The sequence below is a fragment of the Mobula birostris genome, chromosome 27 (assembly GCF_030028105.1).
Source record: "Mobula birostris isolate sMobBir1 chromosome 27, sMobBir1.hap1, whole genome shotgun sequence".
Taxonomy (NCBI): Eukaryota; Metazoa; Chordata; class Chondrichthyes; order Myliobatiformes; family Myliobatidae; genus Mobula; species Mobula birostris.
Genome location: NC_092396.1, coordinates 8643472 through 8655864, shown reverse-complemented (window position 1 = coordinate 8655864; position 12393 = coordinate 8643472). Strand labels below are relative to the sequence as shown.

Sequence of the window (12393 nt, the reverse complement as noted above, 5' to 3'; positions counted from 1 at the left end):
CAAATTTGAGACCTCTAGATATTGATTCTCCAACCCTGGAGAAAATGGGAAAGGTGAGATTGCCTGTTTTCCCATTCCCATTTCCCACTCACCTATGGTACAGTATTGTGCAAACATCTCACACACACACACACACACACACACGTACGTGGGTGTAGCGAAGGTGCCTAAGACTTTTTACAGTAATTTTTTTGTATTGCAGTGTACTGCTGCCGCAAAAAAACCCTTCCCAAATTTCATGACATATGTGAGTGATGATAAACCTGATTCTGATCTGGGTCTGTTGTCGACTGAGAGTGGGAAGGGGTCAGGGATAGGGGAATCATGTTTGGGAAAAGGGAGAGGGAAAGGGGAGAGAGCAGGAAGCACCAGAGAGACATTCTGTGATAATCCATAAACCGTTTCTTTGGAATTAAGTGTCCTTGCCTGGTGTCTCAGGGCTGGGTGTGTCTGCATCTGTGCCATCTCCCCCCGCCCACTCCTTCTCTGCTACCAGTTCCACACCCCTCCCACGGGGAGCTCCACCCTCATCACTCTCAACATCATTTGCTCCTGCCAGACTCACTCTCCTCTCAGAGTCGGGTTTAATATACTGTATGTGGTGAAATTTGTTATTTTTATGGCAGCAAAATAAATATATTTATAAAATAGTTAAAATAGTGCAAAAATGTAGTGAGAAATACAGTACTGTGCAATATTTGATCTGTATGATCAGCATACAAGGCAGCACACTGTGCCTCACTGCACTTAACAATGATATACAAATTCCTTTTCTGCTGTTGTTCTTGAATTCTGCTGCCTTGATGCACTGTGCGGTGATCTGGTCTGTGCGGGCAGTGTGCAGGACAGATTTCTGTTCTATCTCAGTAGATCAGACAATAATAAACCAGTTTCAGCTCCCACGGACCTCTGGTAAGATCGACTCTCAACCTCACAATCTACCTTATTGTCTGTCTTCCTCTGTAGCTGTTACACATCACTCCACAGATGCTGCCAGGTCTGCTGACTTCTTCCAGCATTTTGTGTGTGTTGCGTGGACTTCCAGCATCTGCAGATTTTCTTGTTTGTGATTGGATTATGACACTTGATTCTTTTATTGTTTTGCCTTGTGCTACCTCAACACACTGGGTGGGTAGTGCCTTGTACAAGCTTTTCACTATCTTGGTACATGTGGCAATAATAAATCGTCTCCAATACCCTCTTCTTATTTTTACACAAGATCGGAAAAAGCAGAGAGTTGTAAACACAGCCAGCTCCATCACGGACACCAGCCTCCCCACCATCAAGGACATCTTCAAAAGGTGATGCTTCAAAAAAAAAGGCAGCATCCATCATTAAGGACCCCCATCACCCAGGACGTGCCCTCTTCTCATTGCTAACATCAGAGAGGAGGTACACGGGCCTGAAGATACACTCAATATTTTAGGAACAGCTTCTTCCCCTCTGCCGTCAGATTTCTAAATGGACAATGAACCCATGTACACTACCTCATTATTTTTGCTCTCTTTTTTGCACCACTTAATTATTTTTTTTTTATTTCTTATAACAACATATTGTATATTTTATGCTTTGCACTGTCTTGGTTCTGCAAAAGAGCAAATTTCATATATGTCAGTGATATTAAACCTGATTCTAATTCCTCTCCATCTTCTCCCTCCCCATCTCCAGTTGGAGACAGAATAGTGCCAACAGCGCAGCAATTAAATTCACTTTTTTTTTTAAAAACATACAACACAAAATTTTTTGCACAAAACTATCTTTATTTGTATTATTTCAGTCACCAAACAATCAAAACTTAACCATTCCACCTCATAAGTGGTAAACAATCCTCGAGTCTTTCCAAGAGGACTCAAATTTCTAGGTTAGCACCGGTCCCTGATCTCTCTGTGCCACCCAATACCTGCACTTTGCTTGCAATCCACAGCCTAACCCTCGATCAGCATTCTCCTCCATAGGAAGTTGCATCGCTGTATCCCCAAGTGACCTTATACTTCCTGCCCAGACCAGCAACACCCTACTGTAACACTCTAACTCCCCTGCTCTAGCTACTGGACCTGCTCCACCAAATTCTTCAGTGGTGGCCCAACAGAGAAGGTTCAATTCCTGCGGGTAAGAATTATAAGCAAGTCACGCTTCTTAACATTGTTATGAAGCAAGTTATTTCTCAATGAGTTTTTAAGAAAGTGTTCACTCTGGTACCAAGCAGAACCACCAGTCCCAAGTGTTCAGGTAGAATTCAGTTCTAATTTCTCAAGCAATTTGGTAAAATAAGAGAAGGCTAGGATTTGATTTGTTTTACAAATTCCTTTTCGCGCTCAACTTTATGACCTTTCATTCAGCGGTGTGGTCAGATGTCTGGTAAAGTATTAACTGGGTGAAGGCCATCTGTTTGGATAACATTCAGATTTGCAAAACATTTGGAAACAGGTATTGAGGTAGAGCACAGGAGACACCTAGAAAAGCCTGACAACTTGGCGGTCGGCATAGTTTACATTGGAGTCATACTGGAGGTCGCAATAAGCACCATTTGTGCACACAGCCTGTAATCATGCTGTAGGGGGCCAGAAGATGCAAGAGCGAGAGGCGGAGGACCCTAGCACCTTAGATCTCGCTTACCAGATCACCGCCCTGAGGTGAGATCATGCTTGGGTGCAGGGAAGTTATTAGCAAAGGTGTGGGGGAACTGAAGGGAACCCTGTGAAAACACTGGAAGTTAGGAAACAATTGGAATAAAGGGAACATTATTCAATTGGGGAGTGTGACATTGTACCAAGGGTTTGATACTGAGGCCTTCAACTTGCCACCATTTTGTTGAAGAGAAGGTTGTACATCCAGGTGTGTACATCCAGGTGTGTTCCTCCAGGTTTGTGGAGACACCAAATTAGGACAGGTATTCCAATAGTTTGTTTTCTCCTGCGGCAGTCTTCAAATACATTAGTTCAATAACAACCTTATTAAAATTAACAGGGCCAGCCTTGAGACAAACTAACTGGATAAAAATGCTTCCATTCTACTAAATCCTAGTCCTTTGTGGCTTTATGCACAATGGAAAAGAGTTCTCCATCTTTATTCATACTGTCAAGAATAAACCGAACTAAGAAACTTTAAAGATAGTGTGGATGCATGCATGATTTAATCTTAAGACAGGGCATTCAAGCAAAATTTTGCCCAGCCTAACACTGTAGTGAGCCCCCACTCGATTCTTCTCCGTAGCGCTGCAGGGGTGCTAGGACGACGTCAGAATTCTTAGCTTCACTATGCTGATCATACAGCCGGTGCTGCTGAATGTATTCAATGACGGGATCCGGGATCACGTACCTAACGCTCTGTCCCCTTCGCAAGGCTCGGCGAACCTTTGTGGCCGAGATGTCATTGTCTATCCATTCCGTCACCAGGTGAATTTTTTCCCTGAACCTCCAGATAAGGTCAGACTCGTAAATACATTTTTGAAGATTGCATGTTTGTCGGCTAATGCAGACCAGCCCGAACCTGCCCAAGATCTCTTCTAGGTCTTCCTTTTTCCACAGATTGGGAACTCCGAATGACTCTAAAACATCTGCTCCACACAGCAGCATCAACTCAGGCAAATCTGTGGGAACAGGGCCAAGAATTAGACAAGAGGGGCCAAGCGTTATTGTTTAACAAAATGTTTGTAGATCAATTTACAAGAGACAGAAAATAATTCTAAGCAATCTCCTGAGATTATTAACATTCGTTAGACTTCTGCTGGAAGTCCAGTCAGTATGAGGCATGAAAGGTAAGGCGCAGAGGAGATTTACAAGGGCATTCTTATTCTTGCTTCTCTCCACTTCCTTTCTTCTTCAGCCTTTCACCTCTTCCTCCTATCCCCTCCCAGCTTCTTTCCCGCCGCTGACTGTAAAGAATTTCCACATTCTCCCCATGACTGTGTGGGTTTCCTCTGGGTGCTCTGGTTTCCTCCCACAGTCCAAAGGTGTACCGGCGGGTGGGTTAATTGGTCATTGTAAATTGTCCCGTGATTAGGCTGGGGTTAAATCGGGGGAATGCTGGGCGGTGCAGCTCAAAGGGCCAGAAAGATCTTCTCCACTTTGAATCCCAATAAATAAATAAATAAAATATTTCGTCCCCTTTCCCCCACCCACCCACCTTCTCCTTCACCTGGTTTCATCTGTCATCTGCCAGCTTGTACTCCTTCCTCTCCCCTCAATATTCTGGCTTCAGTCCCTTTCCTTTCTACTCCTGATGAAGGGCCCCAGTCTGAAATATCGATTGCTTATGTCTCTCCATAGATGCTGCCTGACCTGCTGAGTTCCTTCAGCATTTTGTGTGTGTGTGTGTGTGGGGGGGGGGGCACATGGCCAAGTGGTTAAGGCATTGGACTAGCGACCTGAAGGTCGTGAGTTTGAGCCCCAGCCGAGGCAACGTGTTGTGTCCTTGAGCAAGGCACTTAATCACACAGTGCTCTGCGACAACACTGGTGCCAAGCTGTATGGATCCTAATGCCCTTCCCTTGGACAATATTGGTGTCGTGGAGAGGGGAGACTTGCAGCATGGGCAACTGCCGGTCTTCCATACAACCTTGCCCAGGCCTGCGCCCTGGAGAGTGAAGACTTTCCAGGCGCGGATCCATGGTCTCGCAAGACTAACGGATCCCTCTCTCTGCTCTAGATTTCCAGCACAGGCAGGATGTCGTGTTTACAAGGGCAATGCCCACACTGGAAAATTGTCGCTACATGGAAAGATTTGATAGGCTGCAGCTGTTTTCTCTGCAATACAGTAGGCTGAGAAAAGACAAAAATTGAGGTATACACACAGTCAGCACTTTATTCGGTACACCTGTTTGTTAATGGAAATGTCTAATCAGCCAATTATGTGCCAGCAATTCAACGTATAAAAGTGTGCAGACATGGTTCAGACCAAACATCAGAATTGGGAGGAAATGGGACCTAAGTGATGTTGATTGTTGGTGCCAGATGGGGTGGTTCGAGCTGATTTCCTGGGATTTTCACACACAGCCGTCTTTAGAGTTTACAGATGAAACCCCGTTTTATTGGGCGTCTCATTAGCCCCTCGCTAACAGCCGCTGAACTCTACGGCAGGAAATCCAACTTTCTTAGGCTTCGTACGTCTAGGGTGTGTATCATTTTGGTCCCGCCAAATCCCTGAGGTTGGGATGTCTCACCCACCCAAGCCCCGGGTTGTGTGAATGCTGTGTGATTTTCTGCCCCCAGAAGGAAATAACATTTCGTACACTGCATGCAATTATAAAAAAGTATAGTTAACTTAAGCAAACAGTTATTAAAGGAAAGAAAGAGAAACAACAAAAAGGACTCATTATCCTTAAACAGTCAAACGTGCACTTAAGTTGGAGCTCATCTTGAACTTGTCTGTCACTCACGTGCTGGACCCTCAGTCTGTGTGAAAGCAGTTACCACCTTCTGAATGTCGTTTGAAATCCACCTCAAACAAATGGGTCTCCCACAGGAGTATTGGCCGTTCCTCTTTGAAGCCATTCATCTGCACAAAGCACCTTGTGCAACAGGGACAGCGTCCTCAGTCACCTTCCCTCCTGACTTCTCCCAGCTCCCGAAAAAAACTCCTCCCCATACCAGTGTTCTCCAGAACATTCTCCCCATCCCACTGTCCTGATTGGCTGACAGCACATTGATAAGTTGAACGACAAGCTTCTTATCTCAGCTCAAACCCAAACAAGCTGAAAGCAGAACAGACAGAACTGCTAAAATGATATACCTGCAGCATAGCAGTAAACGTCATAACCAGAGCGTCACACACAGAAGGGTACAAAAACATTTAAAAAAACACCTTGCAATTGGCAGTTCTGTGGGTGAAAATGCCTTGTTAATGAGAGAGGTCAGAGGAGAATGGCCAGACTGGCTCAAGTTGACAGGAAGGGGACAGTAACTCAAGTAATCAAATATTACAACATCCAACTTGTGTCCATAAGACAAAGGAGCAGAAGTCGGCCATTCAGCCCATCGAGTCTGCTCCGTCATTTTATCATGAGCTGATCCATTCTCCCATTTAGGCCCACTCCCCCGCCTTCTCACCATAACCTTTGATGCCCTGGCTACTCAGATACCCATCAATCTCTGCCTTAAATACACTCAATAACTTGGCCTCCACTGCCGCCTGTGGCAACAAATTCCATAGATTCACCACCCTCTGGCTAAAAAAATTTCTTCGCATCTCTGTTCTGAATGGGCGCCCTTCAATCCTTAAATCATGCCCTCTTGTACTAGACTCCCCCATCATGAGAAACAACTTTGCCACATCCACTCTGTCCATGCCTTTCAACATTCGAAATGTTTCTATGAGGTCTCCCCTCATTCTTCTAAACTCCAAGGAATACAGTCCAAGAGTGGACAAACGTTCCTCATATGTTAACCCTCTCATTCCCGGAATCATTCTAGTGAATCTTCTCTGTACCCTCTCCAACGTCAGCACATCCTTTCTTAAATAAGGAGACCAAAACTGCCCACAATACTCCAAGTGAGGTCTCACCAGCGCCTTATAGAGCCTCAGCATCACATCCCTGCTCCTATACTCTATTCCTCTAGAAATCAATGCCAACATTGCATTCACCTTCTTCACCACTGACTCAACCTGGAGGTTAACCTTAAGGGTATCCTGCACGAGGACTCCCAAGTCCCGTCCCCTCCCCCCCCCCCACCTGCTTATTCTGACATCTCCCCACTTCCTTTCCAGCCCCGATGAAGTATCCCAGCCCAAAACATTGACTCTTTATTCCTCTCCATAAATGCTGCCTGGCCTGTTAAGTTCCTCCAGCATTTTGTGCGTGTTACTCTGGATTTCCAGCATCTGCAGTATCTCTTGTGTCAAGAAAACAGATTGTGGCCCCACGCTGGCCCCCATGCGACAATATTTCAGTTTAGTCTCCAGTTCCTGGGCTTGTAAGGAAATACAAATCTTCCACAGTCCTCCCCTTCCTCAATAACACGACCGCCAGCTGATCAAGGTTTAAATGTGGATAACATTAAGGTCATCGATGGGCTCTCTTTTACCTTGGAGTGACCCACTAGTGTAGCAGTTTGTGTCATGCTATTAGAGCGCCAGCGATCAGGGTTCAATTCCCGCCACTGCCTGTACATTCTCCCTGTGACCGTGTAGGTTGCCTCTGGGTGCTTCACTTTCCTCCCACATTCCAAAGATGCTAGCTTTAACAAGTTTTAGCATGGTGCCAGGTGTGTGGTAACACTTGCGGGCTGCCCCCAGAACATCCTCAGACTGTGTTGGTCATTGATGCAAACGACATATTTGTACATTTCAATGTACATTGAGGCTATAGGGGCACAATTGAGAGCATCTTGACTGGCTGGTATGGGAACTGTTCCTCCCTCAGTCGCAGGGCTCTGCAGAGAGTGGTGCGGACAGCCCAGCGCATCTGTAGTTGTGAACTTTACACTATTCAGGACATTGATAGAGACAGATGTGTAAAAAGGGCCTGAATGATTATTGGGGACCTGAGTCACCCCAACCACAAACTGTTCCAGCTGCTACCATCCGGGAAACGGTACCACAGCATTAAAGCCAAGACCAACAGGCTCCAGGGCAGCTTCTTCCACCAGGCATCAGACTTGCTGACACAACTGGATTTCTAGGTTATATTGTACATATTATTTATCATAAATTGCACATTTAAACGGAGACGTAACATGATTTTTACTCCTCACGTATGTGAAGGATGTAAGTAATAAAATTGATTTAATCTACATGTGACAAATAAAGACAATGTTTTATTAAAGGAATTACTACTATAAAACCTGGAATTTTGGGATTTTATAAAACCACACATTTACTTGCTATAAATGGGTGGCAGTGTTAGCTGTGAGGAGGTTGCTAAGAGGATGCAGAGTGACTTGGATAGGTTGGGTGAGTGGGCAAATTCATGGCAGATGCAATTTAATGTGGATAAATGTGAAGTTATCCACTTTGGTGGCAAAAATAGGAAAACAGATTATTATCTGAATGGTGGCCGATTAGGAAAAGGGGAGGTGCAACGAGACCTGGGTGTCATTATACACCAGTCATTGAAAGTGGGCATGCAGGTACAGCAGGCGGTGAAAAAGGCGAATGGTATGCTGGCATTTATAGCGAGAGGATTCGAGTACAGGAGCAGGGAGGTACTACTGCAGTTGTACAAGGCCTTGGTGAGACCACACCTGGAGTATTGTGTGCAGTTTTGGTCCCCTAATCTGAGGAAAGACATCCTTGCCATAGAGGGAGTACAAAGAAGGTTCACCAGATTGATTCCTGGGATGGCAACACTTTCATATGAAGAAAGACTGGATGAATTGGGCTTGTACTCGTTGGAATTTAGAAGATTGAGGGGGGGATCTGATTGAAACGTATAAAATCCTAAAGGGATTGGACAGGCTAGATGCAGGAAGATTGTTCCCGATGTTGGGGAAGTCCAGAACAAGGGGTCACAGTTTGAGGATAAAGGGGAAGCCTTTTAGGACCGAGATTAGGAAAAACTTCTTCACACAGAGAGTGGTGAGTCTGTGGAATTCTCTGCCACAGGAAACAGTTGAGGCCAGTTCATTGGCTATATTTAAGAGGGAGTTAGATATGGCCCTTGTGGCTACGGGGATCAGGGGGTATGGAGGGAAGGCTGGGGCGGGGTTCTGAGTTGGATGATCAGCCATCATCATAATAAATGGCGGTGCAGGCTCGAAGGGCCGAATGGCCTACTCCTGCACCTATTTTCTATGTTTCTAAATTGGATTTATCAGCACAGAAAACAATACCTGGTTTAAAATCATGTCTTTCAACTAGCGGACAGATGTCTTTATCTTCTGCCTTCCTTTTCTTTGCTTTTCTGGGTAGTGTCGAGATCTTTTTGTCATTGCCGTAGAGTTTCATCAGATTCTCATAATGATGCCTGTTCAAGAACCAACATTAAAACATTAATAGTCTTCCTTCCAACCTATTTGCTCAGACTTCAGGAATTATTGAATCATACGCTCAGTGGCCACTTTATTAGGTTCATCGGTGCACCTGCTCGTTAATGCAAATATCTAATCAACCAATCATGTGGCAGCAACTCAATACATAAAAGCATACAGATGGTCAGAAGGTTCAGTTGTTGTCCAGATCAAACATCAGAATGGGGAAGAAATGTGGTCTAAGTGACTTTAACTGTGGAATGATTGCTGGTGTCAGATAGGGTGGTTTGAGTATCTCAGAAACTGCTGATCTCCTGGGATTTTCACACACGGCAGTCTTCTAGAATTTACAGAGTATTGTGCAAAAAGCAAAAAGCATCCAGTGAGCAGCAGTCCTGTGGGCGAAAGCGCCTTGTTAATGAGAGAGGTCAGAGAAAAACGGCCAGACTGGTTCAAGCTGACAGGGAGGTGACAGTAACTCAGATAACCACACATTACAACAGTGGTGTGCAGAAGAGCTCTGAACGTACAACATGTCGAACGTTGTAGTGGATGGGCTACAGCAGCAGAAGATCATGAACATACACTCAGTGCCCATTTTAGTAGGTACAGGAGGTACCGAATAAAGCAGCCACTTACTGTATAACAGTCATGATGCAGAAGGAAGCTATTCAAATCCACACTAGCTCCGAGTAGAGTCAGAGAGTAGAGAACAGAAACAGGCCCTTCAGGCCATCTAGTCTGCCTACTCCCATCAACCTGCAACTGGACCATAGCTTTCCATACCCCTACCATCCACGTACCTGTCCAAACTTCTCTTAAACAATGAAATTGAGTTCCCATGCATGGCAGCCCATTCTACACTCTCGCGACCCTCTGAGTGAAGAAGTTTCCCCCTCATGTTCTCCTTAAACTTTTCACCTTTCACCTTTAACCTATGATCTCTGGTTGTAGTCCCATCCATCCTCAGTGGAAAAAGCCTGCTTGCATTTACCCTATCTATACTGCTCATAATTTGGTGTACCCTTGTCAAAGCTGCTCTCAATCTTGTCACATGTACATGGAAGCATTCAGTGATATGCATACTAACCCTAACCGATGCATCTTTGGAATGTGGAGCACCCAGACGAAACCTATATGGTCACAGGGAGAACATAGAAACTCATTACAGTCTGTGATGGGAACGGAACCCTGATTACTGGTGCTGTAAAGTGTAGCGCTAACCACGCCACCTCATTTCTCTACAGAAAGGTGAGAGGCTCAAGAGGAACACGAGGGGAAACTTCTTCACTCAGAGGGTCGTGAGAGCGTGGAACAAGCTGCCAGCACAGGGGTGCACCTGAGCTCGACTTCAACGTTTTAAGAGAAGTTTGGACAGGTATGTGGGTAACCTGAGAGGAGTTTTGACCTGGAGGATTTGATTTAATTATTTAGAGATACCTCGCAGAACTGGCCCTTCCAGCCCAATGAGTCACACCGCCCGGCAACCCACTGATTTAACACTTGCCTAACCACAGGACACTTTACAAAGACCAATTAACCTGCTAGCTGGTGAGTCTTTGAACTGTGGGAGGAATCCCACATGCTCCCAGGAAGGATGTAGAAACCCTCGGAACTGAACCCGGGCTGTAAGAACCTTGTGCTAACCGCCACGCTATTGTGGCGCCCCCAAGCCAGAGGGCAGTTAGTCGATGGAATTCATTGTCACAGACGCCCGCGGGGGCCAAATCATTGGGTATACATAAAGCAGAAGCTGATAGGTTCTTGATTTGTCAGGGAGTCAAAGGTTACGGGAGTACATTAAAATGGGGTTGAGAGGGATAGTAAATCAGCCATGATTGAACTCTGTGGGCACGTGGCCAAGTGGTTAAGGCATTGGACTAGCGACCTGAAGGTCGTGAGTTCGAGCCCCAGCCAAGGCAACGTGTTGTGTCTTTGAGCAAGGCACTTAATCACACAGTGCTCTGCGACGACACTGGTGCCAAGCTGTATGGGTCCTAATGCCCTTCCCCTGGATGACATTGGTGTCGTGGAGAGGGGAGACTTGCAACATGGGCAACTGCTGGTCTTCCATACAACTTTGCCCAGGCCTGCGCCCTGGAGAATGAAGACTTTCCGGGCACAGATCCATGGTCTCGCAAGACTAATGGATGCCTGTAATTTAATTTAATGATTGAACTCAGTGGGGTGAATGCTGCTATGTCCTGTGGTTTTGTAAGTGTACCAGCACCAAAGATCAGGGCAAACGTGGGGAAAATGAGAAGGAAATGAAACTCGGATTCACAGAGGAGCACTGATCTAAGTAATTGGTTTTAACAAAAGGATAGATAGAATTATCCACAGGATCACTCACCTAAGTACTTTGACAGTCTCCAGCCATTCCCCTTGCTTGCTTTCCCAAGGATCTACGGTCACCCAGTCAGAGTACTGTACAGCCTTTTCTATCATCGCCACACGATGGCGTGTCTCTACAAGGCCCTTCTTTTTGTATGCATCACTCACAGGAGATATTATGCCCTTTATCACCATGTATTTCCCTGGAAAAGATAAAAAATAAGTGCCAAGATGTATTTTATTCACTCTATACTCCTGTGGAGTCAAAGCACTCAAGCAACATGATATTGAGGACGCAAACAACAGGAATTCTGCAGATGCTGGAAATTCAAGCAACACACATCAAAGTTGCTGGTGAATGCAGCAGGCCAGGCAGCATCTCTAGGAAGAGGTACAGTCGACGTTTCAGGCCAAGACCCTTCGTCAGGGCTGAAACGTCGACTGTAACTCTTCCTAGAGATGCTGCCTGGCCTGCTGCGTTCACCAGCAACTTTGATGTGTGTTGCATGATACTGAGGACATTATCTTGACAAAGGTACAGTGTACAAAATTCTGGGGCAAGTGCAAGCAGGCTTTTTCCACTGAGGTTGGGCGAGTCCAGGGCTCTAGAGGTCGCAGGTTAACTGTGAAAGGTGAAATATTTAAGGGGAACATGCGGGAGAACTTCTTCACTCAGAGGGTGGTGAGATTGTGGAACGAGCTGTCAGTGTAAGTGGTGGATATGAGTTTGATTTCAACATTAAAGAGAAATTTGGATAAGTAAATGGATGGGAGGGGTATGGAGGACAATGGTCCGGGTGCAAGTCAATGGAACTAGGCAGGTTAATAGTTTGGCATGGATTGGATGGGCCAAGGGACCTGCTTCGGTGCTGTACTTTTCTAGGACTCTATTACACAAAAACAATATCCAAACACTGCACACTGTAGAGTGTCACGTTACCGGGGAAATAATCTGCTGGGTGGGGGGGAGGAATTGTCACAGTTTCAGGTCAAAACCCTGCACCAGGATTGAGAGTGAAGAGGGGAGATATGTAGTCACTTTAAACAGGAGAGGGCAGATGGTCAGAAAGGGGACAGGGGAGGTTGGCCTGCACAAACAAGCAGGTGGCTTTAATGACGTCTTCCTAATGGAGAATTACTGGTGCGTGGCCAA

General features: G+C 45.6%; 1 protein-coding gene across 14 annotated transcripts in view; it reads right to left on the bottom strand.

The window, feature by feature from the left end:
• Positions 1-1750: 1750 nt before the first annotated feature.
• nmnat1 (nicotinamide nucleotide adenylyltransferase 1) overlaps positions 1751-12393 on the bottom strand; it is a 36901-nt gene continuing 26258 nt past the window's right edge. For all 14 annotated transcript variants that reach the window (XM_072244805.1, XM_072244806.1, XM_072244803.1 and 11 more), the window contains 3 exons: positions 11260-11443; positions 8769-8902; positions 1751-3589 (listed from right to left, as the gene is read on the bottom strand). In XM_072244805.1, the coding sequence (XP_072100906.1) occupies positions 3174-3589; positions 8769-8902; positions 11260-11443 (734 nt within the window). In that variant the 3' untranslated portion in view covers positions 1751-3173. The remainder of the gene's footprint in view (positions 3590-8768; positions 8903-11259; positions 11444-12393) is intronic.